Below are 25,559 nucleotides of genomic sequence, written 5' to 3'. Positions count from 1 at the left end.
ATCTTAGATCGGAACCCTTTTTAGAAGTAGAAGCAGAAAGGATATTTAAGAAATTAATCAGCATATCTTTTGTCATTTAGAGGAAAAATATTTCGGATACCTTCTTTTGGCACTTATATTTTCAGAAGTACGTTTGACTTCTGAAAGGACACGAGCACCATGCGGAGGGTCCAGCCACTTCTAGCTCCTCTGGTTTATCATCACAGTCTGCATACTGTTTGGCAGCTGTTTGCTGTGTTTCACCATATTAAACCTGAAGGAAAAGAAAATGTATGTAGCTCTAAAGATGTTTCAAATAGAAGTGAAAATCTTATTTTTTACATAACTTTTTTTTGTAAAAGTACAGCTTTAAAAAAAAAGTAGATGTCTGGGAAAAGCTTTAAATATGCTTATGAACCTTTCAATAACTTTCAGTTGAGTTTTATTGTGTCCTACTTCACTAGAAAGAAAGGGAAAAAAATCTGTACATTTTATCTTCCCTTATTTAAATTAAAGAATACTATGTTAATTTCTGTCTCCTGGAAATACCTAGTGCATAAAAAGGGGCACCGTCTCTGTGGGTTTATAGTAATACATTGTGCTGGTGTATTATTATACACCACTCCTCACCCTTTCCTTGGGCACTGATCTGGGGCTGAGTGGGGCAGAGCTGGCTCCTCCAGGTGCATTTCCCAGGCTGCCAAGTCTACCAGCTTCCTACTGAGTTTAGCCAATAGGAGACCTGGTGGAATATTGGTAGGAAGTAAGGAGGGAAGGCGAAGCCAGGGTATTTCTCTTTCTTACTTAATGTGCTGGGCAGCATCTCTAGTGGTCCATGGTTTTGGCTCCCATAGCACCAGGACTGTGAACTCTACAGACACCCCCTTTTCCTTCCTTTTTTTATTCCTCTCTTCCTTCTCTCTTTTCTCTCTCTTCCCTTCCCTTTTCTTCCTTTTCCATACACTGTCAAGGGATGCTAAGGGCTTCTTGCTGTCCATAATCTCTTGGTTGCAGGACCATTCTCATTTGACATTATAGTCCTTCATCATCTGTGTAACAGTTGCCTGCATTAAATTTCCCAAGTTATATATTCAGTGATTTCTGTTCTTCTGGTTGGGCCCTGTCTGATACACAGAGCCTCTACCCACAGTGGCAAATTTATATCCTTTAATAAGGAGACATAAGGATGCCTGTTTGTGACCGTTTCTGTTTTAGTTGCCTATATTAAAACACACTCATTTTCTTATCAGGCAAATGTTTCTTTTAAGTTTCTGGCTGAAAACAGTGATTATAATTTACATGTAGATTTAATTAGTGGCAGACTAGACTACTTGCTTAGAGTTTTATTTGCTGTTAAATATTATTTATTTTTATTCCTTTAATGACTGACCTGACCATATACTTATTTAAGTGCTTGATTTTTCTTGTCAGTTTTTCATTTTGTTTTATAAAGATGCCATTGTCATTGGCTATATAAATCTGTTCTTAACATTTAAAAATGATTTAACTGCTGATATCTGCAAAATGTGCACCTCTTCAGTAAGCAGAATTCACATGAAGCATTGAGATAGTGAGAAGAATTAAATTGGGAAACATCCTGAATGATGTCTGGGTTCAGCAAAACCACTTGAGCTGGCTCTTCAGTCCTTTATGCATGGTGTGTGACAGTCAGTGAGCCTACTGCTTTTGTGACTCGGACCGATGGCGGGGAGAAACCCACAATGAATAACTTTCTTTCAGTTTGTTAGAAATATCTTTACAGAGAACAGAGGTGGTAAGTAAGTATAAAGTCAGAGGCCAGCAAGACATGGCCCCGGGTGTTTTGGCACTTGTGACTGTGTAGCAAGAAGGGAGGTGATTTGTTTTGTGGGACTTTGGATGGTGCTGAGTGTTTTATCTAAACAGGGAGAACATACATTTCAGATTAAACAAGAAAATTGCCATTTTTCTCTTATATAACACTTATGAATCTGGATGATGTTTTAATATAACTCTAAAGTACTATTGTTTTGAGACTAATTTTGTATATCGACAGTCTGTATTCATGTAAGATGCTGGGTTAATACATAATGCCTATATTTAAAACCTCAAATTCCAGAACAGACATTTTGATTTTGAAGACTCCTTGAGGTAAATGATGGCCCTTGCCTGACTTAGTGTCCCAAGATGAATGGCCCTTGCAATGCCCTTTTTAGATATTAGCTACTAATGAGTATTATTGAGCCTTTGACTAATTCTGAGAAGCATTTTGGTGACTTACTGAGCATTGGGGCTTTGACTGCTGAGTATGAAGACTGACAGGCCGTTCCTTAGCCCTGTGATCAATGCAGAAGCAGAGAAAAGCACTCCAATGCTCAGCATTTCCTTTGTGTAGGGTGTGGGGGGGCGGGTAGTCAAAGCATAGTCCAGCCAAAGGCTATTATTTTTTGTCAGGCACTTCTGCATTTTATCTTTATTAAAAGTGGCAGGAAAACAGGAAGTGCCACGAAACTTGGGAAGGGAAGTCTCTTGTCCACACCCCATTTTAATACCCAGTATATTAAAAGCATCATTCATCACTGGTTTTCACTAGTGTTAAATGGTTCATTACAATCAGGTAACCACAAAATAGTCTAGGTAGAGGGACAGAATTCAGAATCATGGGCCAGATGCACAAACCATATAATCGATTATTCCTAGAAGGGCAAAATCTGGGTCTTTGTTTGTATTCATTGGATTTATTGGAAGTATGGATATGTTTGTCTGTGTTCCTGAGCCTTCTGGAGGAAAGGATAGAACAGTATATCATGTAAATAAGGAAACCGAATCCAGATAGGCCCACAGGTACAGAAGGACTTAATTCTTAAATAGAAACTGGTTATCGACACTCCTATTTCCTTTTCTTTGAACCCTTTCCCGTGTTATTGCAAGTGGATCGTTGGCTTTTTCATTTGCTTTATTTTAGTCTATTGAATATTTTTGTCTGTAATATGGTAACTGCGTGTGTGTGTGTGTGTGTGTGTGTGTGTGTGTTCCATCATACTTCAAGATAAAATGGGTCAGAAAGCTATGTTTTAGCAAAGCAGTTTGGTACCTATGTGGTTGCTCCATGGGCTTCTGGGTATAAGGTCTCCCTAAGTTTCAGTTTTTAATCCGTTATGCTCTTTATTACACTCTTCTCCTTGCAGTCTTTATGTAATAATAACATGCAGTATTATTTGTGTAATACTTTATAATACAACAGACAACTCTCCTCTTCAGATCATCTCTTTCTTAGTATCTTGATGCTATATCCTCCTGATTTTCATCCACTTCCCTGACTATCCCTTCTTAGCCTCCTTCATAGGCTCCCTTCCCTCTCTCCAGCCTCTAAATGTTGTAGTTTCTTAAAGACTTTGTCTCGTACCCCTTTTTCCCCATACTCTCTAAGGAGCCAGGCTCTATCCTGCCTCAGGACTGCCACACATATTCTTCTTTCTTCTTGTTACTCCCTTCTCTCCCTCCTCTTTATGTCTGATTCTTACTCCTCCCTTTTTTCCCTGTGTACTTCGATCCATGGACTCCACATACTGGATCATTTGCTTTCCTTCACACCTTGTACTTTCTCACCTCTATTCTTCCTACTTTTCTCATTTTGTTTTCTGCCGTGTGACAGGCAACTTCTATTTTTCATTGCCCAGCTATAAAACCATGTTAATTCATGAAGCTTTCCTACAATCACCACAGATTTTTAAAAGTTCAGATCAGTTGATATATTTCCATATCCCTCATAGCACTCATCACATTTACCTCCTGTTATTTTTCTATATGTGTGTTATATCCTCTGTTAGACTGTGACATAGGCAAGGATCTTATCTTCAACTTACCTGAATCTTCCGCAGAACATACCATAATGTCTTATATGCAACACTTACACAATAAATATTTACCAGATTAAATTAATGGAAATGATTACTAAATCAAGCGTATAGGAACATTTACATTATAGCTCGCTAAGAGTCCTCATTCTCATTCAAAAGAAATGAGAAACTTGGAATCTCTGGGATTACTGCCATTGACCTAAAAGGCTCTTATTTGTGCCCAGATATATAACTCTGTGTGAACTTTGTATCAGACTGTCTAATAAAGGAGGCTGCTGTAAGCGGTGTAGGAAATATCAAACATTTCTGTTACTTCACCTTTTCAAGCTGAAAAAAGGAGATAGTTTCTATTGCTTTGAGCTTCTGTTGATGGTATTCTGCTCTGCTTACTAATCAGGGTTGTATTATTTACCTTCTTTAAAAAGACCCATTCAGATATTCTTTCTCTCCTTTGAATTGTTGTTGGATATTAATTTACTGCTGCAGGATACATTGGTAAAGATTTCTGAAATTGCAGGGGAGTGTTTCTTTAATCCCTTAAGTCTGTTAAGTACCTTATTATAATGGAGTTCATAATCTCCTAGTTGGTAGAAGAGATGAAATGGTTACTGGGAATATTTTCTCTTGCTGCGAAATTATTATGTTAGAAAATACTTCGTCCAGTTCTTTAATCCTTTCCACATGCTTCAAGATCCTTAGGAAAAAAGTCGGTGGCACCATCAGGTCACTGTGATTCAATTATAGGTGAGCCTTGAAAGTAGTTTTCATTAATATTGCGTACACACATTTATAACTATTAGAGTGCTCAGATGAGGTCATGATTATGGCAAACATATGATCTTAGAATATCTTTATTATTATTCAGCATAAATTGGCAAACAGCCAGCTGGTAAGTGGTTTCAAGGGACAGGTGAGAGTGAATCTTTAGGCTGTGAAGGTATATATAAATCCCCTTGGCTTATTCCTCTATGCAGATCATGAGGGTCAGTTTTGATCTGCTCAGCAACTTCAGTTCCACAGTGACTTTATGTCGCTATTTTCCTTTGCTTTTTACATATTGAAGAATTGTTTGTGAGGCAGCCTCAAGTTGCAATCCATCTTGGAAATGGTAACATTATTAATGTATTTTCTTTTTCTGCAGCATTTATGACATTGCTGGTTGGCAGTTATTGTTTATTAAATATTCATGGCTTGTAGAGAATGTTTGGTTCAGCTGAGGGCAGAAGATAAGTAGCAGTGACGTCCCATTCTAAAGGATTATTATTAAACTAAAATAAGGCTGGTCTTTTCTAACTTGGCCTGGGAATGATATAAGATAGGCTATTCCTGGCTCATTATTTTTCACTGTCTTGCATTGTTTGATATTTACCCTGAGTGGAATTAGGGGAAGGACTAGAGGTTCTATTTTCTATGACTACATAAGGATAGGCAGTTGTGAATTACCTAAATGGCCCCTAAATTCAGGGAGGAGTTGTGTAAAAGGCAACAACAACAACAATTTAAAAACCCTTAATAACTTAGTATTTGTAATACTAAATGGAACATCTAGCTATAATTATAAGCATGTTAGAAATTAAATTTTATTCAGTAAGTACTACCCAACCTTTTTAAATATAGACTTTTAGAATGAGCATTTTGCATCTCGGCCCCGCTACCCCTCCATCCCAACAAAAAGAAGTTTGGCTTTTGTGCATACTGACCATGAGGCTTTGGAACCACAATACATACTGATAGGCACACAGAAGCATATATTCTCTATAACATGCATCACTCAAATAGAGAAAAATTAATTTATTATCTTGTGTTCTAGTGAGTCACCAGCTAATAAATCACATTGAACAGTTTTTGGATACTAACGAAATACTGTATTTTATGAAGAGCGTGGACTGCATCAAAGCCTTCCGGGAAGAAGCCATTCAGGTAAGGCTATCCTAGCCTCTTCCTAAACAGTTAGCACCACAGAGGAGAGACGTGCAGCATCCCATGAATAAGTCTGGGCTTTGAAATAGTCATTCTCACTGTGAATAGCAATGTACGCCAAGAGAAGCAGAAACGACTAACTCATCTTACTATCAGTGTCGTATCTGAGAGAGAATAAAGATAGGTGGGTCAGTAGAGTGTTTCATCCCTGGGAGTTAGCTTTTTATTATACCGTAGCCTGGCTTTATGGTTCCTATTAGAGAACCAAGGACATTTCCATTGTGACTTCTGGGAATCCTGTAATCATTTTAAAGGATGAGCCAACTCTTTTAAGGAAATTGATGGAAAATACATATTGGCATATTTATTGAGAAGGATTTTATAAAGACTGGAGTAAGAATCTGAATGCAGGGGCTGGGAGGGGAGAAGGAGCAGACACTGAAAATTACTCAGCACCTCTACCCTACGTTTTGTGTGGGCTTTTTGTTGATTTTATTAGAAATGTTTGGAAAACACTTCCAAAAACTTTCCAAATTATTTCTAGGATTTTATATATCAACTGTAGGCAAGAGTTTGCAAGTTTAAATCAGAAAGTATATGTTTTAAGTAGGCATAGTTGTAGGATATGTTAGTTCTTGTGTGAGTTCTTATTAAATATTTGCTGAATTAATGAGCAAATTAATTCTTAAATAGTTTAGGTACTACAAAGAATGATTTTTAAAAAAAGAAAGGAAAAATGGTTAGAATAGAATAAGAGATTCAGAACTAGATAACCCAAGTTCCCTGAAGATAAAAGACAAAATTTTGGCAAAGTAGAGTCAGTATAAGACAAAGGTGACTCAGGTGGAGAAAAATTTGGTTAAATGAAAATAGTGGAAACATACTGTTTTTTTAAGTAAACCACCCCTCCCCGCCCCCCGGCCCAGGGCTAGACAGAGTGTCTGGTAATACTTCCTTGCGCTGTTCCCACCAGTTGTCCTTAAAGGTGCCAGGTGATGAGATTTCTTTTTTTAAAAGAAAAAGAAAAAGAGGCAGAGGAGGATCAAAAGAAACTTTAGAGCAGAATTCATCTTAATGTATAGACCTTTTTAACTAGAAAACTTTTTTTTTAATGTGTTTCATAGAACAGTCGGGAAAATGTGAATACCGAGTGGGTATTTGTTCCTATTCAGGAATTCTTATTAATTTTTATGAGTATATTTTTTCTTAAATCTCTATATGTTTTACATATTGCTTATTGAAATATTTATAGACAAAATAAGATGACGAAAGTTTGCTTCAAAACAACCCAAGGGTTTGTGGGAGAAGGTAGGGGTGTAGCTGAGACAAGGTGGGCCGAGTTGGTCATTGCTGAAGCTGTGTGATGGGTCCGTGAGTGCTCAATGAATTTTTCTTTCTTTTTGTTTGAACATGTCTCTATTAAAAGTTAAGATCAAAGTACCCAGCCAGCAAAAAACTGTGTGGTTCTGGGAAGTTCCACAGGTAAAGGAGTTCCGGTTCCCAGCAAGCAAATCTGAAATTTAAAATATCAGTTTCCCATTTGCAAAAGAACATCATGTAAATAGATAGATGCATTTTTTTAAATTTTTATAAAGGGTGGATTCGACGTATGTAGTACTTCAGTCTGGGGATGACTCTTTTTATGTGCTCTGACTTGCCGCCTCCTCTACCCCCACGTGCCACCAGTTGTCCGAAGAGCAGCGCTTTAACAATTTCCTGAAAGCCCTTCGAGAGAAAGTAGAAATTAAACAATTAAATCATTTCTGGGAAATCGTCATTCAAGGTAAGCTGTCATTTTCTCCAAATATGCCAGTTTTTTTTATAAATATAAACTCTAAATATAAATTATATTGTGTGATGACTTTCTGTGTGGATTTAGGAAATTCTCAGGATTCAGTTAACTTAAAATAAGCATAAATACAAAGTGATAAATAATAAGTAAACATAGAAGTTCCATCCTAAACTCTAGGTAGCATGACCTGTTTCCAAGGTTGCGCTTTTCTGTTTGTCAAAAGAAGTTGTGTGGGCAAAATTGCCCCCTTTCTGAGATTCATAGGCACTTTCAGTCCTACAGGATCCATAGCACTTTCATCGACCTCACCCATATTTTGCTCTCCTGTTACCTTTGATTGCCCTGTTCTTGGGCTTTTCATATCAGCAGACCAGCATCTTCATGTACCAAAGTCCCTCAGTTCCTCACTGATCACAATGACCAGTGCAAATTAAACCTAGGAAGAAGGCAACATACACTCTTTAAACTTTAGGCTTGATGTTTGATTTTCTTCAGTGGTCTTTGCCCATTTTTTAAAACCTGACTTGATTTTCTTTTAGAACCGAAGTATAAGATATTACATATTAAAAATAGATACTAGAAAAACAACAGTGTTGAAAAGTGTGAAACTTCTCGCTTGAAGTAAGGCCCTCAAATTAATTTCAACCTGTCTTTAAAATTCTGTGTAAAGGAGTTATATACCTATCTGTCTGACTTCCAATGGGCAGCTTTTCCTCACACAGGCAGCCATTTCTCTGACAGTTAATTTTTCAGCCCTTTAACACTGGGGAGCAAAAGCAATTAGAATAGGTGGTGAGTGAGGCTTGCTCAAATCACTGTCATGTTTCTGCTGCCAACCAGGTAGATGAAAGAGATTGGTTCTGGTATTTATTGAATGCCTCTAGCATATTGTTTGCTGAAAAGAAATTTACAGGACATACACAAGATACTTATTTTCTGAGAGTTAATATCCTATTGAGAGAATACACATCACCTGTGCCATTTCTAGGTGCAAATGGATGTTAAATGTATGTACTTTCCTGAAAGTGTTTCACACATCAGATGTTTGAGGCAGAAGAAAATCTTAGGAAGAAGAGAAAACTAAAGGGTGGTTTTCTATCCTTAATTTGCTCTCACTATGCTAAAATTGCATGTTAAATGATAGATGTGGCCATGATAAGAGTGTGTTTCCTCCTGACCTTAGCCTTCTTGCCATTCCATCAATAGCCAGTAATACTACTAGAAGTCATTCTATTGTCATTTATTTACTGAGCTGCTGCTGTGTACTACATTGAGGGGAATATAAAGGTGAATAAAACCTCATCCCTGCCTTAGAAAAAGGTGTGTAGTCCTGTCAGGAGAGCCATTTCAAAGGGATAAACAAAGTGATCAGAGAATTCTAAAGGTGAAAGCATTTCTACCTGGATTTAGTCAAGGAAGGCTTCGTGGAGCAGGTAGCATTTGAGAGGTGGCCTTTATTTTACACAAGCAAAAATAGGAGAAAGGATAATGTAAGATGGAAGGAACAATGAGAGTTAAGTACCTTTATAGTTTGATATTTCTTATAGGGAAGAGCACCTTTTTATAGTTTTAAAAATCTCCAGTGCAAATGAGAGGAGGAATGGTGGAAAGGAAGGTGGAATTGGGGTTAATTCTGTCCTTGGATTTCACTCTGTGAATTATTTTTTAGATGGAATTACCCTGATCACCAAAGATGAAGCCTCTGGAAGTTCTGTCACAGCTGAGGAAGCCAAAAAGGTATTGATAACTCTCTGCCTTCAGATGTGTCTGTCATTGCAGTGGATATCCTTTTCTTGATGCCCATTCTTACCTGAAGAAGTTAAATTTTAAGGGTAACTAAAATTAGTGTACCCATTTTTACTCAGTCAATAGGCATATTGCTTCAGCTCAGCGTCCTTATGGGAGAAATTATAATTTCACTCAGTTTTCCATAGACCGTGGTATGTTTCCAGAACTCATATGTGATCCCAGTTTCAGTAGCTCCAGAGTCCAAGCTTAGCCTGGATCATAGGGTCCAAGCTATGAAATCCCTTTAGCCCAGGGATTCTCACCCTGGCCACACAATAGTCACCTGGGAGCTGTTTTGTTTTTTGAAAAAGTACTGATGACTGGGCCCCTCCCCCAAGCTACTGTTTATCTGAGATGGGTCCTAGGTATGGTTTTGAATTTTTAAAGTCCCTCTGGTCATTGTTATTTGCAGCAAGATAGAGAACACTAATATTCTAGCATAAGGCACATCCACGTGTTTTCAGTAAGTAGAAGACCCTGTGTATGCAAACCCTGTGCACTTGGATTGACGCAGGCCCTTTGGCCAGTGTCTCCTAGTTGTTCGAAATAGGAATACTGAATCTGATTCAGCTGTGAGTCAAATGCATGTGGCTATTTAGCTCAGTAATCCTTTATGATGCCTCAGGTTTTTGATGAAATTTTAATGAAATGAAATTGCATAGCTCCAAAGTAGATGGTTCATAGCATTTAGTTTCAGTTAGTCACTGACCGATCCAGTCCCGCTAGCGCAGCACCTGGCAGCTGCCAGGTATGCACTAAGCCTCTGCTACATGCTAGGCACTGTGCCGGGCGATAAGATAGCGCCCCAGTCCTCTCGAAACTCAGTTACAAGGTTGCATAGGAGGGAGTGAGACTCGAAAAATAACTGCACACAGTAAGGGAGAGCTCGGTCTGAAGCAGCAGACAGGAATCTTCAAGGAATGGCCGGAAGAAGGCTAGAAATGTTCACCATACAGCTAAATTCAGGCCAAATTAAAATGCCTTGAATTTTTATAAAATCATTTAGCAGAGACTAATAATGTTGTTTGGGATAGTCAGAATATACAAGAATTTTTATTAAGTACTGTGCCTGGCAAAAGCATTTTTTTAAAGAATAGATATGGTCCTTGCTTTCAGAAAGTAATACCTTGGAGTTTTAGAAGCATAGATGCTGATTATTGTCTCAGAAAGGGTTGAGAGGGAGAGAGAGAGTTTAGATTGATTTATTTTAAGGAACTGGCTCACACAATTGTAGAGGCTGGCGCATCTGCAAGTAGTAGGGCAGGTCAGCAAGCTGGAAGCTCAGGGGGGATTTCTGTGTTACAGTCTTGAGGCAGAATTCCTTTGGATGAGAACCGATTGGATGAGGGCTAGCAACATTATTGAGGGTAATCTTTACTTAATGTTAGCTGATCATAAATGTTAATCACATCTACAAAACACCTTTGCAGCAACACTGAGACTGGTGTTTAAAGCAGTAACTGGGTACCATAACCTACCTAAGTTGGCACATAAAATTAATCATCAATATGGTAAAGGCTTATCAGTTTTTGCTAAACAAGTAAAATTAGTCAAGACAAATAATTTAATTTTAGTCTTTGTTGTATTAAAATAATATCTGTTATCTAAATGAGAGTTGAGTATGTATTATGGTTTTTGGAGGAAGAGGGGAGCAGTGATCTAAAAAAGGTAGTTTTCCTCACAGCAGTACATTTAACCAAAGGTGTCACAGCTAAGTGAATCTAGAATATTACAGAGGAAAGAAATCAAAGAAGGGGTAATATGCTTCTTGCAGATAGTCTGAGGTTTGTTCTTTGTTGCATGTGTGGTATCTTCTTTGAAATTTAAGGGCACAGAGCTTTCCCAAAAGGAATTTTATTGTCTGATAATTAAGCTATGGAGAGGAATTGCAGTTAATGATTACGTGTGGGGCGATGTCCTTACATGATTCTCCTATCAGCAGAACTGATTTCAGTTGGTTGTAATTTAAGACGATTCTGAAAACTTCTCCATCTTCGAATAAGGAAGAAACAGTAAACACAGTAGAGCCTCTGGTTGCGCCTCACCTGTGCGTGCTGTCACGTCTGACTGGCAAGGTTGTGCTTTTATGTCTCCTTCAGTATCCCACGAATCCTTCGTTTTGTTTTCCAGAATAAAGACCTAATCCTTTGCATTAAAACTGTTTTCAAATGGCACCTGTTGATATTTGGTGAGACGTGCAGAAGAGATTGTACATTTACAGATGGTAATGGGGAGCATTACCTAGAGAGATTCTGGTTCATGGAAGCTGATTCCTTGTGGCTTTAATAGGAGAGACACACTTCAGCTATTTCTCTTGGCCAAGTTAGGGAAGCATAACCACTTTTGATCATGTGTTAAAATAGTCATTTACATTGCCTTCAAAACAAGTATTAAATTTTGTCACTTCTCAAATAATCAGTTAAGGAAACTTGACTATGATCAGAGAGATTGAAAAACAATCTTCATGGTGCTCTTAAACTCTTTTCAAGATATTTACAAGTTATTTAAAGTTGGCAAGCTATCAAATTCTTGCTATAAAATGTTGATGATTTGAAAGGAAATAATTATCCAGGGATGTCCATTTGAAGTGAAACTGAATCTTAACTTTACACTTGCATGTCTTAAGGAGTGCCATTCCCCCCACTGTATTCTAGAAATGTGTGGATTTTTGATTCTTTGACAAATATAGGTAAGTCAGCCCTGTTGCAGAAATAGAAAGTTCTTCCATGACATAAATTTAGATACAAATAGTCATTTTCTTTTAAGTGTACTGATAGCTCTCATTTCATTTTGAAGCCTGGAATAACTCTTACCTCTTTTACATTCATCTTTATTGTCATTATAACCTGTCAGTTCTTAACTTTTTCCATTTCTACTTGTTATTCTTAGACATGGCATTAACATTTGATGTTTGGTAAAGTCTTTATGTAGCTCTTGTGTACCCTTCATCCATCACTTCATTCTCAAAGCATGGTGGGGGCAGAGCTGTGGCTGTGCATCCTGGCACATTCCAGGAGCACCTGGGCTTTTGTCCTTGGCCACAAGACCTGGACTTGTGGAAGGTCAGGATAGACTGGTCCTCCACTTAAAGTTTATCTTTGGTGTTTTTTTTTTTTTTTTTATGTTTCTTCTTGCTAACCTGTGTTATAGTTAGGACAGTGGTTCTCAACCAGGAGATTTTGCTCCCCAGACGGCATTTGGCAGTCTGGAGATGTGATTGGTGGCCGCAGCAGGGGCATGTTGCTGACCCTTACTGAGCAGAGGCCCGGGGTGATTGGAAACACCCTGCAGAGCACGGGGCAGCCACCAAAGAAAGAATCATCTGGTCCAGTGTTGATAATGGCACTGTCGAAAAGCACTGGACTAGAACAACCTAAACAAGCTGGATTCTTAACTGAGGCAGAGGACATTGGCTTATGTTGAACAGAATTGTATTCAGCTGAAAAGAATCCTGATGACCTTGCTGAGTTTTTATTTTTAAAACTGAAAGCTTACAAGGAAGCCTGTTATGTAAAACAGATAAAGGTGGTACTCCTCAGTTGATGAGCAGTGGATGTGGCAGTTGGGGAGTACCTATGCCTAGGGGACTTGGAGGGCCCTCAGGACCTCGCAGAACAGAACCTGAAAAATACTGATCTAGTGCAAACTCCTTATTTTATAGATGAAAAACTTAGGGCCATCAACAGGAGAACAGATAAATGAAGTAAAATGACCTGAGACCTCATAGTAAGCCATTGGCCAGAAAACCAATTGTAGGCCGACCTCCTACATTCTTTTAACTCTGTATTAAGAACACAGAGGGGACATGGGATTTATTCCCATGGCTTTGGAGTATTGTTTCTCATGGGATTCTAAAAGGCTAAGCTCTGCCTAAACATTTGATACCAGCTCTTTGTGGGGGAAATCATCTTTTTAGCACTAATCTTTCTTGCAGCCGCCCAAGTTAGCTTTCTTTGTTATTGTTGACATCGATTCTCCAGCTTAGCGTCATATGTGCTCAGAGCTTAGCCATCTGGTCATTCTACAGATGCTGTGTAGAGAGGTGAAGTTTATTTGCTCAATGTCCTACAACAAGTTCTTGGCCAGTAGAACTGACTGGAATCCAGTCCCCTGGACTCCTACTATAGTCAGGTTTGGCCCCACCTCTCTGTGCCCCCACCTTAGAATGCCACCTGCCACATCTACATAAAGAAAAGATGCTCACACTCCCTCTTTCAAGAGGATGCTCATTTTTGCATGTGAGATGGCCAAAGTCTTGTGAAGGATTATAAGATTGGAATTAAGAATCATTTCCTGAGAACAATGGTCTCTAACTGCTGGCCCTTGATGGACCCATGACATTTTCCTTTGTTCTTTTCTACTTTCCTTCCCTGGCTTAAATCTCTGATGTTTTTGTTCTATATGCTAGTCTAAGAAAAGCAGTAATGAAAATGTCACAGTGTTACCTGAACATTTGTTTAGATCTTGATACTTTTAAGATACAATTTTTAAATCTTTATGGAGGTTGAGCATACATATAGTAAACACAAAAATCTTAAATGCGCAACCTGATGAATTCTTGCACATTTGTATATCTCGATGCCTAGCACCCAGATCAAAATATAGAACATTCCTATCACGCCATAGGCTCCCTAGTACCTTCCCAGGCATAATTCCCTTGTCCCCCAAGGTAACCACTGTTCTGACATCTGTCACTTGAGAATAGTTTTGCCTGTACTTAACCTTCTTATAATTGGAATCAGGCCTTTTATGATTCAGTTATATTGTCAAGAATTGTTCATTCTTTATTTATAGCTTCGTAGTATTTCTTTTATGGTTATGCCACAATTTATTTATCTGTTCTCCTGTTGATGGACATTGGTTTCTGAACTGGCAGTTATGAAGAAAAATGCTTGTAGATATTCTCGTACATATTATTTGGTGGACGTATGTTGGGTATATTCTTAGGAATTGGAACATAAAACCTACAGTATCAGAAAGAATTTTTGCACACTTTATTTCATCTGAAACTCTGTACAACCCCATGAGACAGGAGTAGTATCCCCATTTTATTTTTGAGGAAAATTTGTTATGGAAAGGTCAAGTAGCCAGCGCTCAGGGTTACTGAGGCACTGACAGAGCTGAGGGGCTGGCTCTCTCTTTCCATACGAGTTTGCAGGGTTTCTCTGTCGCGCTCTCCTGCTCTTATAGCATGAAGTAAGCTACAAGTGGCTCTATGTTAGCAGAATACATACAAGTGGACTTTTATTCTTTCTGATGCTTTTATACATCTGGATTATGGGTGATTTTTTGGTCTTGCCTAATGTTTGAATTAGCTCAGCAGCAGCCATGTACTTTTGATTTGAGGATTGGTCAGGTTCTGAGCACAAGCTGATTGTTTCTAGTTTTATGGAGGGATAGGACTGGAAATTTCTATACAGATGTTATTGATTCCATTGCTCAGCTTATTGCCAGGATTGCATTGAGGTTATCCATTCCCTTAAGATCTCCAAGTAAAGAGGCTCTTAACTCTGAACCCCAAGTAAGTGACAGTGGCCCGAGGAAGGAGAAGTACGTTACACCAGTGCCCTTTTTATTTATTCTCTACTTCTTCAGCATGTTGCAGAGGTGAGACACACACAAAACAATTATGAGACTAGACTCCGCCCTTTTCCAGATGTTTTCAGAGAATCTCTTGGGTTTATTGAGAAAGCAGGCCAATTACTGAACTCTCTGCTATATCTCTAGCTTCCCTGTCACTGCACAGCTTGGAAATTACTTGCAGTTGAAAACCCTGATGACGAGGAGTGATGTGTGTGAGAGCTCAGCCTTGCCTGGGGGCTTTGGGAAAGATAGTGGATGGCAGCGCAGCTTTTAACCGTAATTTGCTTCCGCAGAAATGTTGAGCAGGTCTATCAGGAAAATCAGTTGCAGATGTTCCGCACTTGATGGAAATGACAGATTGTTTGCTGCTGCTCCTCAGTTCCTAGGAGTTTGGTCTGGTCTCAGAGATGTGCCATTTGTGTTTAATTGTGTATACCGTGGTCGATCTGTGCAGCCAGTCCTATCTCAATTTATCTTGTCATTGCAGTGTGAAAGGGGCTTTGCAGGTGGGGAGGGGACAGGGATTGGAGCTTTTAGAGCCATGTGCCAAAAAAACATGAGGGATTTTCTAGACTCACCAGTAAGTACCTACTCTGTATCAGGTTACTAAGGGGTGATCAAAGTTGAGTGCGCTGTGGAACCTTTTGGCCCACAGAGTTTGTGTTTGGAAAGTGCTGGCCATTCTTGGCCCCAGTGAGGTTTATGACAGCTCTGCTCTTTATTTCCTTCACCCCAAATGGATGTCTTATTCTTAGCTGTGTGTTTCTGATATAGGGAAAATCATGTGCAGATTAATGATAATGAGAAGAGAAACAAAATAAAAATTATTTTTTAACAGTGATAATAATTAGGAGAATCATAAATAAAGATCAATTTGGAATCTAGGATAGAGCAGTTTAATCTTTAGACATAAACTGTATGCAAATACATATGTGGCTTTCTTATTTATTTATCTGTATTTGGCCCTCAGGTATCTTTATTAATAATCTACCAGAATAAATAAATAAAATTAATGGTATAGAAGCTGCATTACAGTTCCGTTCCAGACTGTACCACCATTGGTGGCATTTTCTGCCACTTACGCTATTGAGTCCCACCCAGCACTGAACAGTCCAGTTTCGGGTGGTCAAAAGGGTATAGAAATATCCACAAATGCCTTAGAAAAAGACAGATCCCAACCTCTCGGTCATATCGAAGATAATGAATGGGGAGGGGACTCTTGACTGAGGGGTGAAAAGTCAGGAGAGAGTTCGTGTCTACAGGGAACCATCATGGCCACATGCGCAGTGCTAACGGAACATCGTCCAGTTCTGCACAGACAGCCGCCGCTGTTGCCATTTTGCTAACTGTGTGAGTTTTCACACATCAGGAATGGAAGGACGTGCAGTGCTTAAAGTCGTCTGAGTTGTAAATACAGCACAAAGGCTGCTTGTCATAGCCTTGCTACACACAGCCTGATGTTTAAAGGGTGACTTTGGTTTTGATTTGTTAGACATATTTTAGTCTGTTTATGTTTCAGTTTTAGAGGCCTTGATTGTGTCCATTGTACCACAAAAATTACAGGAATGTATAGAGAAAGAAGTTCTTGCATTTTTTTCATGTTGAGAAAGTGAGAAAAGTGTAACTACACTTTTCCCCCTTAGGTGGAGGCAGCTGCAGGAGAGCAGAAGTGGGCTGGCGGGTTCACTCACGGCAGGCATGCTCCGTGCACACTGACCCTGAGGAATGCTAGTGGCGGAGGGAAGGATGCTCCCCCTTCCACTTCTCCTTTTAAAAACACTCACTCCTGTAGAACCATCTCTGCTGCTACCATTTTAAGTACTCATGCTACCAGAAGATCACTTCTGGTATTTGGATAGATAAGTGGTTGATAAAACCTAGCTCTCAGATGTAGTTACCACACATGCCTTGAAGAAAAAGAGTCCCCACTGCTGTCTCTCGAAGAGACAGGATGGAGAACAGGAGTGTTCAGATGGTTTTCAAGGGCACTCACTACCCTTTTAAAATCTGAGGTTCACTCCTCGACCCTTGCAGATTTAATTCAGGCCCTTGCTCTTTTATGTGTCTGTCTTTTAGAAGCTCCAGGTCTGGAACGTTACTGCTGAACAGAAGTGAACACTAGAAGTTCTCTCATCCACCTTTCTGTTTTCAAACCATTTCTAACACACACTGAAGGATTTACAGAAAGGAACTGAACAACCTCCCAAGCTCACCCATTTTTTGTTTCACATCGTTTACAAGAAGTTCTTCCTTTTACCTCTTCTGTCCACAGTGGAGTTAAAGAATGGCTGATAATAATCTTTAAGCTCAGACCCTTGATTCTTGTGCTCCCTTCAGAAGAGACCAAGACATGCTGGTTTGGGGAGTTTGGTTCTTTTCCTAACCCTGATGAGGCCACATGTCTCCTGTGGAAGCACAGATGGGAATATCATGTATCCTCAGTGCCCGACGTAGGCCCCTTTACATTGTCACTACCTTGGCGAGCCATGTCATTTCCTGCCTCTTCACAAGAACTTTCTCTGTGACTAGGTAGTGTGGACTACTCAACTTCAAAATTAGTCTTTTCATCCTGGGACAAATGAAGGAGCAGACGCGAAGATGTTTCTTTGGGCCATTTGTAGTGAGACTTTGCTAAGCAGGTCTTCTTAGGTTTGCCTGTTACGGTGCTAGCAGTCTGCTCCTTCATCAAAAGAGAGGAAACTGTTCCTTTGGTATTCATGACCAAATTTATATTCACAGTTTCTGGCCCCCAAAGAAAATCCCAGTGAAGACACAGCAGCCGTATTTGAAGAAGGTGGCGATGTGGATGATTTAGTAAGTACTTTTAACATACACCAGCTGTTCTAATGATTGAAGTCATCTGAGCTTTAAACATAGCAGGAAGGCTGCTTATCATAGACTTGTTTCTTATTTGTGTTTTATTTCTACCACACCAGAAGCTCCCTATGCTATTATTTATTGCCATTATAAATTTAATCAGATAGGTGACTTCATAATGGAAATTTCTGTACTTAGTGGTTTTAGTTATATGTTCATTTGGTTTAATCCTCTTCTGTGAAGGACTAAAGAGAACTGGGGAGGCTATTCCTGTAAGGAGTAAAATGTCTTAATTTACTGAAGTTGTTCTCAACAAAATAAGCAATAACAACATGTGATTTGTGTGGGTTGACAGAATAAAAACAGCCTTTAAAAAGCCTCATTCTTAAATGTTCTCAGTTAATGTAAGCAGCAGAGGCTTACAGGCACTTGGGGATTTCTGCACCTCATCACACTGTGTCCGGGTGCCTGGGAGGCAGTGTGGAAGTGTTGGCCTTTACATCCGTCTTTCACGTGTGGAAACTTTCTGCCTTTAAGCCTCACGTGACAGCTGTCCAATAAAAATGTTCAGCCTTTTGTGGAAAAGTTCTTAGTATTGGAATGAGGAGATACTTGTTATTTAACTCCTTAAATAGTTAGCAGTGAGTAAGTGTGAAAGTCCGTGCATACTACCAATGAAGAGAGCAATTGTCATTAAACTCTTTCTCATCAGGGAAGCAGTGCTCTGAAGTTGGCCTGGTCCCTTTCTAAATGTGTTGTTCCTCTTGACAGCTGGACTTGATCTAGGTCCTGGATGTGTGGGGAGTCTGCAAGCCTTGTCATCACTGTCGTGCTGGGAGTTCTACACAGAAACTGGAGGAAGCCATTGAAGGGGACAGGAAGGTCTGGCGACAGTCCCTGCAGGTTACATGGAAGCGAATCACCTAATTCTCTGTGTAATAAATATATGCACATAAAAGGGATATTTAGACCCCATGCAAGTTTATAAAGAGCCATTGTTATTTTCTGATCGATATATATTATTTCTCTTGTGGTCTTATTGATCTTCGTACGTAACGCACGTGCTTCGAAGTTTCTGGGAAATGGATTTCCTCCCGACCTGGTATCTTGGTGAGGATTGCAGCCCTCACGGAGTTATCTCACCCAGCACTGTGGCATGGTCACTGGTGAGTTTCTCAGTGCCCCCCCCCCAGGCGTGTAGTCCATTGTCCTAGCATCTCACGGCAGTCACTACTTATGCTGATCACACAATGGCATTTGTTTCCTATTAACAGAAAGCTGGGTTTGGAAAACCTTGGTTAAGGTCTGACTCGTTATTCTTTTTATTTAAGCCTTTTAGTCACATATCACTTTGTCTTGATGTGCTTGTAGGTGGGAAATTACGCAGGGCGGAAGGGAGAGCACAGCCTTCCTGCGCGTACACATTATAAGCAGTGAGTTATGGTGTCCTCATAAAGATGCTCTTTTGGCCCAGCTTCTGGCATACTAGTGAGCCCTAAAAAAACAAAAACAAAAACTTACCGCCAGTAATTAGGATTTTATCATTTCATTATTTGACTTTCACACCTCATGAGAGAAAGTTTGGTCGTGTTAAAACACTTCTTAATTTCCCAGTCTTTCCCATCTCCACCTAACTGTCCTTTTTTTCTCTGTATAATTTTTTTTTTCCTAAAATAAGAAATAGCAAAGGATTATTTTGTTTTCCTGACCTCATTTCTTCCCAGAGTTCTAACTCTTCCTTCTTGGTCTCACAAACTTTGCTGTGTGCAATCTCCCATATCCTCAGCACCCCTATAAATGGTCATTGAGTCACTTCAGTTTGCAAATATAACGTTAAAGGCACAAATGACTTGTTTCTCCTGCGGATCACTGCTCATTACTAATCATCTGCAAGAGAATGCTTGAAATAGATCTCCATGACAGAACATCATTCAGTCAGCTGAGGGGAGAGAGGGAGGAGGGGCTTACTCGGGGCCTCTGGGACACCATGTGATACTGTGCAAACTCTAGTCAGTCTTGACATACAGGTGCCTGTTTAAAGCAACCCCAATGATGCCATGTCCTACTGTCTGGTTGGAGGGTTACAGCCCAGGATATGTGTGTGACTTGGATGAAACCAAGACATTTCATAAAATTAACAGGGAAAACTTTGTTCTCAAAATTCCACGTTATTCTTATCAGCTCCTCCTGGCAGTGTGAATCAGTTCTGTGAGCGTGGCCTCAGAAGCATCCCTTGTTGTTGGCAGTAGGTGGAATTTCCTCTTGGAAATAATCCTTCTGTCAAACCAGGTGACAAACCAGGAAATGTTTGAATCAAGTTAGTCCTTTAGACCTTCTGATACTTTTTGATTTATGATGCAGGCAGTGGGTTATTTTTGCTTCTCTAAGCACATTTTTACCTAAATTATCTGAATACCTGAAGGAAGAAATCAGTTTAACAGGCTAGGATGAGAAAGGGTTAAATTAGCCATGTAATTTCTAAATCTGTTTCTTGTAGGCAGTGTATACATGCTGTGTAGATTTTGTCAGAGCATACTGTTCTGAGTAGAGGTATCATGTTTTTTTAAATTGTTTAAATGTATTGAGGCGACGTTGGTTAATAAGACTATATAGGTTTCAAGTGTACAATTCTGTAATACACTATCTGTATATTGCATTGTGTGTTCACCACCGAAAGTCAAGTCTCCTTCTGTCACCATATATTTGACCCCCTTTATCCTCTTCTAGCTCCCCTCCCCTTTCCTTCTGGTAACCACCATACTGTTGTCTGCGTCTGCGAGTGTTTGTCTTGTTTGTTGCTTTCTGTTTTATAGTCCACATATGAGTGAAATCGTATGGTTCTTGACTTTTTCCGTCTTGGGGGCATCATATTTTGAATGAACACACCGAAGGGCCCGTGCCCTGAGACGAGATTTGCAGGGCTCTAGAACTCCTCGGTGTTCTGCTGACTGTGGCGTGGGGAGAACAGCAGGCAGTGTTGTCCTCAGGCATGCACTGGACCTCGGAGCCCGTTAGTCCCGCGAATGACAGGTTTGCATGCATGTGAACTGGAAATCGCTGACTGTCAGCCCTGTCATCTTTGGACTTCTGTGTCACTAACATTTACTGACTTACAGAGGAGGCAGAGATAAAGGAGGAGGACTCACCTCTCCAGTCACAACCCTTATGCCCCTCAAGGGTGTGTGCTGCCCTTTTGGTATGAACCACTAACTTAAATGTTGGAGTTTGATCCTTTGCCAGTTAATTTACATAGAAAATTTAGCATCTTAGAAGATTCTTCAGAAAACCATATTGGGGATAGGCAGTTTTTTTACCTAGTTAAGGATAGTTTTGAAAATAAATGGACATGTATATATTTCTGTTTTGAATATGTACAATGCTAATGACTTTCTATTTTGAATATGTACAGTACTAATGACTAGCTTTACAACTAATTTCGATTCAGGCAACATATAATGTATTGGTCCACTATCTCACATCGGCTTCATTTTGTATTGACCCCTTTCCCCCAGGTACTCTAGGTTCAAAACACAAGCTCATAGCTCATTTGGGGTAGATGCCTTGAAGGGAAAGACCACTAGGCAAGCCCAGGTTCTAGATTCAAGTTCTGCCTCTGCTGTTTGCTCTGTGGCCTTTATCAAGATGCTAAACCTGTTACCTGCCTCCCAGGCTTACTAAGAAAGGACATGCCCATTGGAAGTACTATGTAAACTATAAAGTACTTTATATGAATAAAGCAGTATAGTATTATGATATTATGAAGACTCAAAATAACAAGCATGCGCAGAACTTTTGACTAGGTCTGCTTCATGTCTCTATTTCCATCTTATTTCTTTAGAGCCTTGAGTATTCCAGTGCTAGTTTTCATAATTATCTATTGCTATTAGACTTAGGTTTTCTTATGCAATTATTATGAAAATTAGAGTCTCTGTGTGGTGAAGGTTGGGGGTCAGGACCCGGGTAGGTTTTGATAGTTTAGATAAGGTGACCATGAATCCCAGTTTACTTGGGAATTGTCCTGACATAATACTACGCTCTTTCACTCTTGAAAGTGCCCTCCAGATATGGGTTATAGATTATATGGTCGCCCTAGGTTTTGACCATATTAAGTTAGTATCAAGTCCAGGGCCCAAGGATGGCCGTATGCTGCCTTGCCCAGCACCCCTCTCTCGTTAACTCCCGCTGGAGCTTAAATACACAGGGAGCAACATGGAAATCAGCGTAGAAACAGCTGGGTTGTGGCTCACAGCTGAAGTGTGTAGTCTGCTTCCTACACCAGACATCGTCACCACCTGGCTGGCGGCATGGAGCAGAAAGTGGAAACGCACTTGAAGTTTAATGTACATAGAACCTATGAAGGGTTCTCATGACTCCTAATAACTGTGGCCCTGGAACCGGTCACATGTGTAGGTCCTCGTCCCTGTGGTGAGCAGGGAATATTGGGAGGGTTGAGGGGAGTGGGCTTCCTCCCCACACACACACACACTTTCACCCCCATGTAGGTCCGTCCACCTAACCTGGAGTTGATCCTCTCTGCTTAAATAGTGTTGACTTGCAGTGGTCATTTTGGAAAGGAAGGAATCACCCTTTTCTCCATCCGAACATTACCCCGGACTAGGCTTCCTTCTGTTCTTCAGTGGTATAATGGCTGCTAGACACTCCTAAGTTTATTAAATTCTGATGTCAGTAGCAATTAACATCTGTGTGACCTTCATGAGCCCCTTAGGCTCTATAAGCAATAGAATAATGAAATCACTTACATCTCATCTGTGGGCAGGATGGCCTGGGAGAAGACAGGACCTTCTGAGTCAAATAATTTTTGAGCAGGAACTATTCGCATGCGTAACCGTAGCAGCAAAGGGGGTTGTGAGGGTGAGAAGATCCATATTGTTTCAGCCATCCTACTTGAGACAACTCAGGAAGAAGGGACGGGAAGAATGAATATTGGGTTAGCCAGCCGACAGCTTCTGTCACCCCGTTCCCTCACGTGCTAGCTACGTAAGCTCAGAGAAGGTGCTTCACCCTTCTAGTCTTCCATTTTGCTATATATATGGTAGTTGATGGGTTTGTTTGAGATTTAAAATCAGTCACTTGAATATCACTCCCTGTAGACTAAGCCAGTGTCAGTAAATTTGAGTACTTCCAGCTTCTTGTTCACTTATCTCCCTATGTCCTGTGTCACAGCCAGAGATTCTGCAGAAACCTCTGGAGGGAGCCAGAGCAGGTCCCACCCTCTGCCACAGCACAGGGCCTCCCAGATCTCCATACCCAGGGCCCATTGGGGAGCGCCTGCCGTGCCCCTCACACAGACTTTGTTCTCCCTGAGATGTTGCTGCTCGGCGCCTTCAGAAAGTGCAGCTGTCCCTCCCACCATGACCGGAGTCCCTGCACTGGCCCGCAGAGGACAATGGTGGCAGCTGGAGGGGCACCAAGAAAGTACAGAAATGGAATTTCAGTTCTGTAATTTAGGGTTTCAGTCATCTGTAGAGTCTGTGCCATTTGGTAATTCCACAGCTCTTTCCATCCTCTTCCCACTAGAAGCTTGCTTTTTAATTCCCAGCTTAGACCGCCTACATTTCACATCCTGCCTCTACCATTTCCTGGCTGTGTGACCATGGCCAAGTTACTCATCTATTCTTGGCCTTGGTTTCTGAACTGCCAAACAGAGCTTATGGTAACAGTAGCTATCTTCCAAAGTCGTCAGGATAAATGAGGATGACCCACATAAAATGTTTGGCACATAATAAGTGCACAGTAAATATTTTCCATTATCAGCCTCTCCAATTCTAAATTTCTTCTTCTACACCAGTATCTGTCTGGCTTTAATATTCCCTGCTCTGCCTCTGCAAATGAACACCGCTAGCCCTACGCGGGTCAGCCAATCGGTAACTACTTTCAGGGAGAGAACTCAATCTCTGACCTTAACTTGCTCTGTGATCCATATGCGTCATTCCAACAGGCCATCTGTTTTGTCTGACAAAATTGACAGCTGTCTCTTGGAGGATATTGGAGCAGAAAATGAGGAATAGAAAACTCTAAGAGAAAACTCAAGGCAATTTGAGTTCTAGATAGGCAGAGACATGTTTGCACGCATGCACATTCATGTGTATGTGTTTCAAGTCTTAGAACTTCAGGTTGGTCACATAGTAATGTGTCACTTCATCTGAGTCTTTTGTTTAAAGATTTCCCTCCCCTTTTTCCGGCCTGCTGCGCCCTGGATCTTCCAGCAGCATCAAGATTAAATGCCTTTTGTGGGCTACGTTGATTAGTGTCCTAATAGAAGTTTAATCACCACTCATTAACTACCATGTGCCCCCTGGGAAAGAGAGGCAGAGGAGTGTACAACCCACTGATAGTCTAAACCAAGAAGGCACTGAGACACTTGAAGTTTCAGGTCTGAAGGGTATTTGTGTGTGTGTGTGTGTGTGTGTGTGTGTGTGTGTGTGTGTGTGTCTGTGTGCGTGCACACACACACAGACTCAAACCCTCTAAGATGTACTTTACCGGCATAATACATGTGCACGCACAGACTCAAACCCTCTAACATGTACTCTTACTCATTACACAGACAAGGCGTAGTCCCACGCCCAGCGTGCCCATCTGTGCGCACGTCCCCGTGCTGGACCACTGTATTCATTTCCAAGGGCATCTTTTCATAAGGAAGCAGCCACTGGGTCAGAAGTTCTCCTCACTCCAGTAGGACCTCATCTTAAGTAATTATGTCAGCAACAACCCTGATTCCAAATAAGGTCGCATTCTAAGGTCCTGGGAGTTAGACTTCAACATAGCTTTTGTGGGGGACACATTCAATCCATAACGGCCACTGAGATTGGTTATTACGTCTGCAGAGAATAAATGTGTGGCATTAGAGGCAAGAGTACTGTGATACAGAGAGGTGGTGGGTTGAGTTGGACACACGTGTGAGCAGGTCTTTGAGGAGTTTGTTGTATCTGTCGTATCTAGAACATCATCTGAGATGGAAGGGGCTCAATTTCAGTCCCCTTTTTATAAATAGGAAAAGTGTGTGTGTGTGTGTGTGTGTGTGTGCGCGCGCGCGCGTGCGTGTGTGATGTTCTCGCTCGATGGGAAGGTAATGAACATTTGTACATCTTGTGTGAGTAGAAAGGGTCAGACTGCAGAATTATGAAGAAAGAATCTGTCTCTGTGTTTATTGAGAATATGGAAATGAAACCAAGTGTTTCATAAATTTTAGCTGTTGTTATTGATATGTATGTATCTGTGTCCTCTTATTCATGAATTCTTAGGAAAGAGACCACGTGGCCAGTGTCTGGTCCCAGGCACATGGCTCTCCTTTTACATTTGCCTTTATGAGCATTATGTGGACACTGGGACCTTGTCCCACCTCAGGGCTAGCTGGAAGGGCCACTTCTCTCAATATTCCAGCTGCCCTGCAGCAGGTGCGTGTGCCCACCCTGTTCCCTGATGTGTGTCCCAGGTTCCTTGTCTATAAAATTTCATAAACTTCATTGCTTACCTGCTGTATCCAATACACTGCCAGCTACTCCAGATCAGAGTGGAAGACCATTGCCAGTCCTCCAGAAGCTCACAAATAGAATCCGCGAGCTGAGAAAGGCTGTAAAGGCACCCAAGAAGGGCTTCAGGGGCACTGAGGAAGAGATCAATTTCCGTATTGGTAATGGGACACTTTCTGTAGTCAGTGCCATTTAAGAAAGACCATGAATGGAACAAGAATTGAATGACAGAGAGGAAAAGGTGTTGAGATGGAGACACAGCAGAGTTCCGGCCAGGTTCGGGAAAGGGTAAGTGGTCTGGTCTGGCTGGAGAGTGAGCTGCATGGTGGAAAATGGTGATCAGTTAGA

The 25,559-nt window shown here is 40.6% G+C and overlaps 1 protein-coding gene across 1 annotated transcript in view; it reads left to right on the top strand.

Annotated features, from left to right (window-relative positions):
• The window catches only part of XRCC5 (X-ray repair cross complementing 5), a 75,827-nt gene extending 57,092 nt beyond the window's left edge, over positions 1–18,735 (top strand). The window contains exons 17-21 of the mRNA XM_016156705.2: positions 5,629–5,738; positions 7,425–7,521; positions 9,200–9,267; positions 17,641–17,715; positions 18,490–18,735. Coding sequence (XP_016012191.2) covers positions 5,629–5,738; positions 7,425–7,521; positions 9,200–9,267; positions 17,641–17,715; positions 18,490–18,504 — 365 coding nt within the window. The 3' untranslated portion in view covers positions 18,505–18,735. The remainder of the gene's footprint in view (positions 1–5,628; positions 5,739–7,424; positions 7,522–9,199; positions 9,268–17,640; positions 17,716–18,489) is intronic.
• The last annotated feature ends 6,824 nt before the right edge of the window (positions 18,736–25,559 follow it).

This window comes from Rousettus aegyptiacus, unplaced genomic scaffold (assembly GCF_014176215.1).
Source record: "Rousettus aegyptiacus isolate mRouAeg1 unplaced genomic scaffold, mRouAeg1.p scaffold_m13_p_2, whole genome shotgun sequence".
Classification (NCBI taxonomy): Eukaryota; Metazoa; Chordata; class Mammalia; order Chiroptera; family Pteropodidae; genus Rousettus; species Rousettus aegyptiacus.
This window is presented reverse-complemented; position numbering and strand designations above follow the sequence as displayed.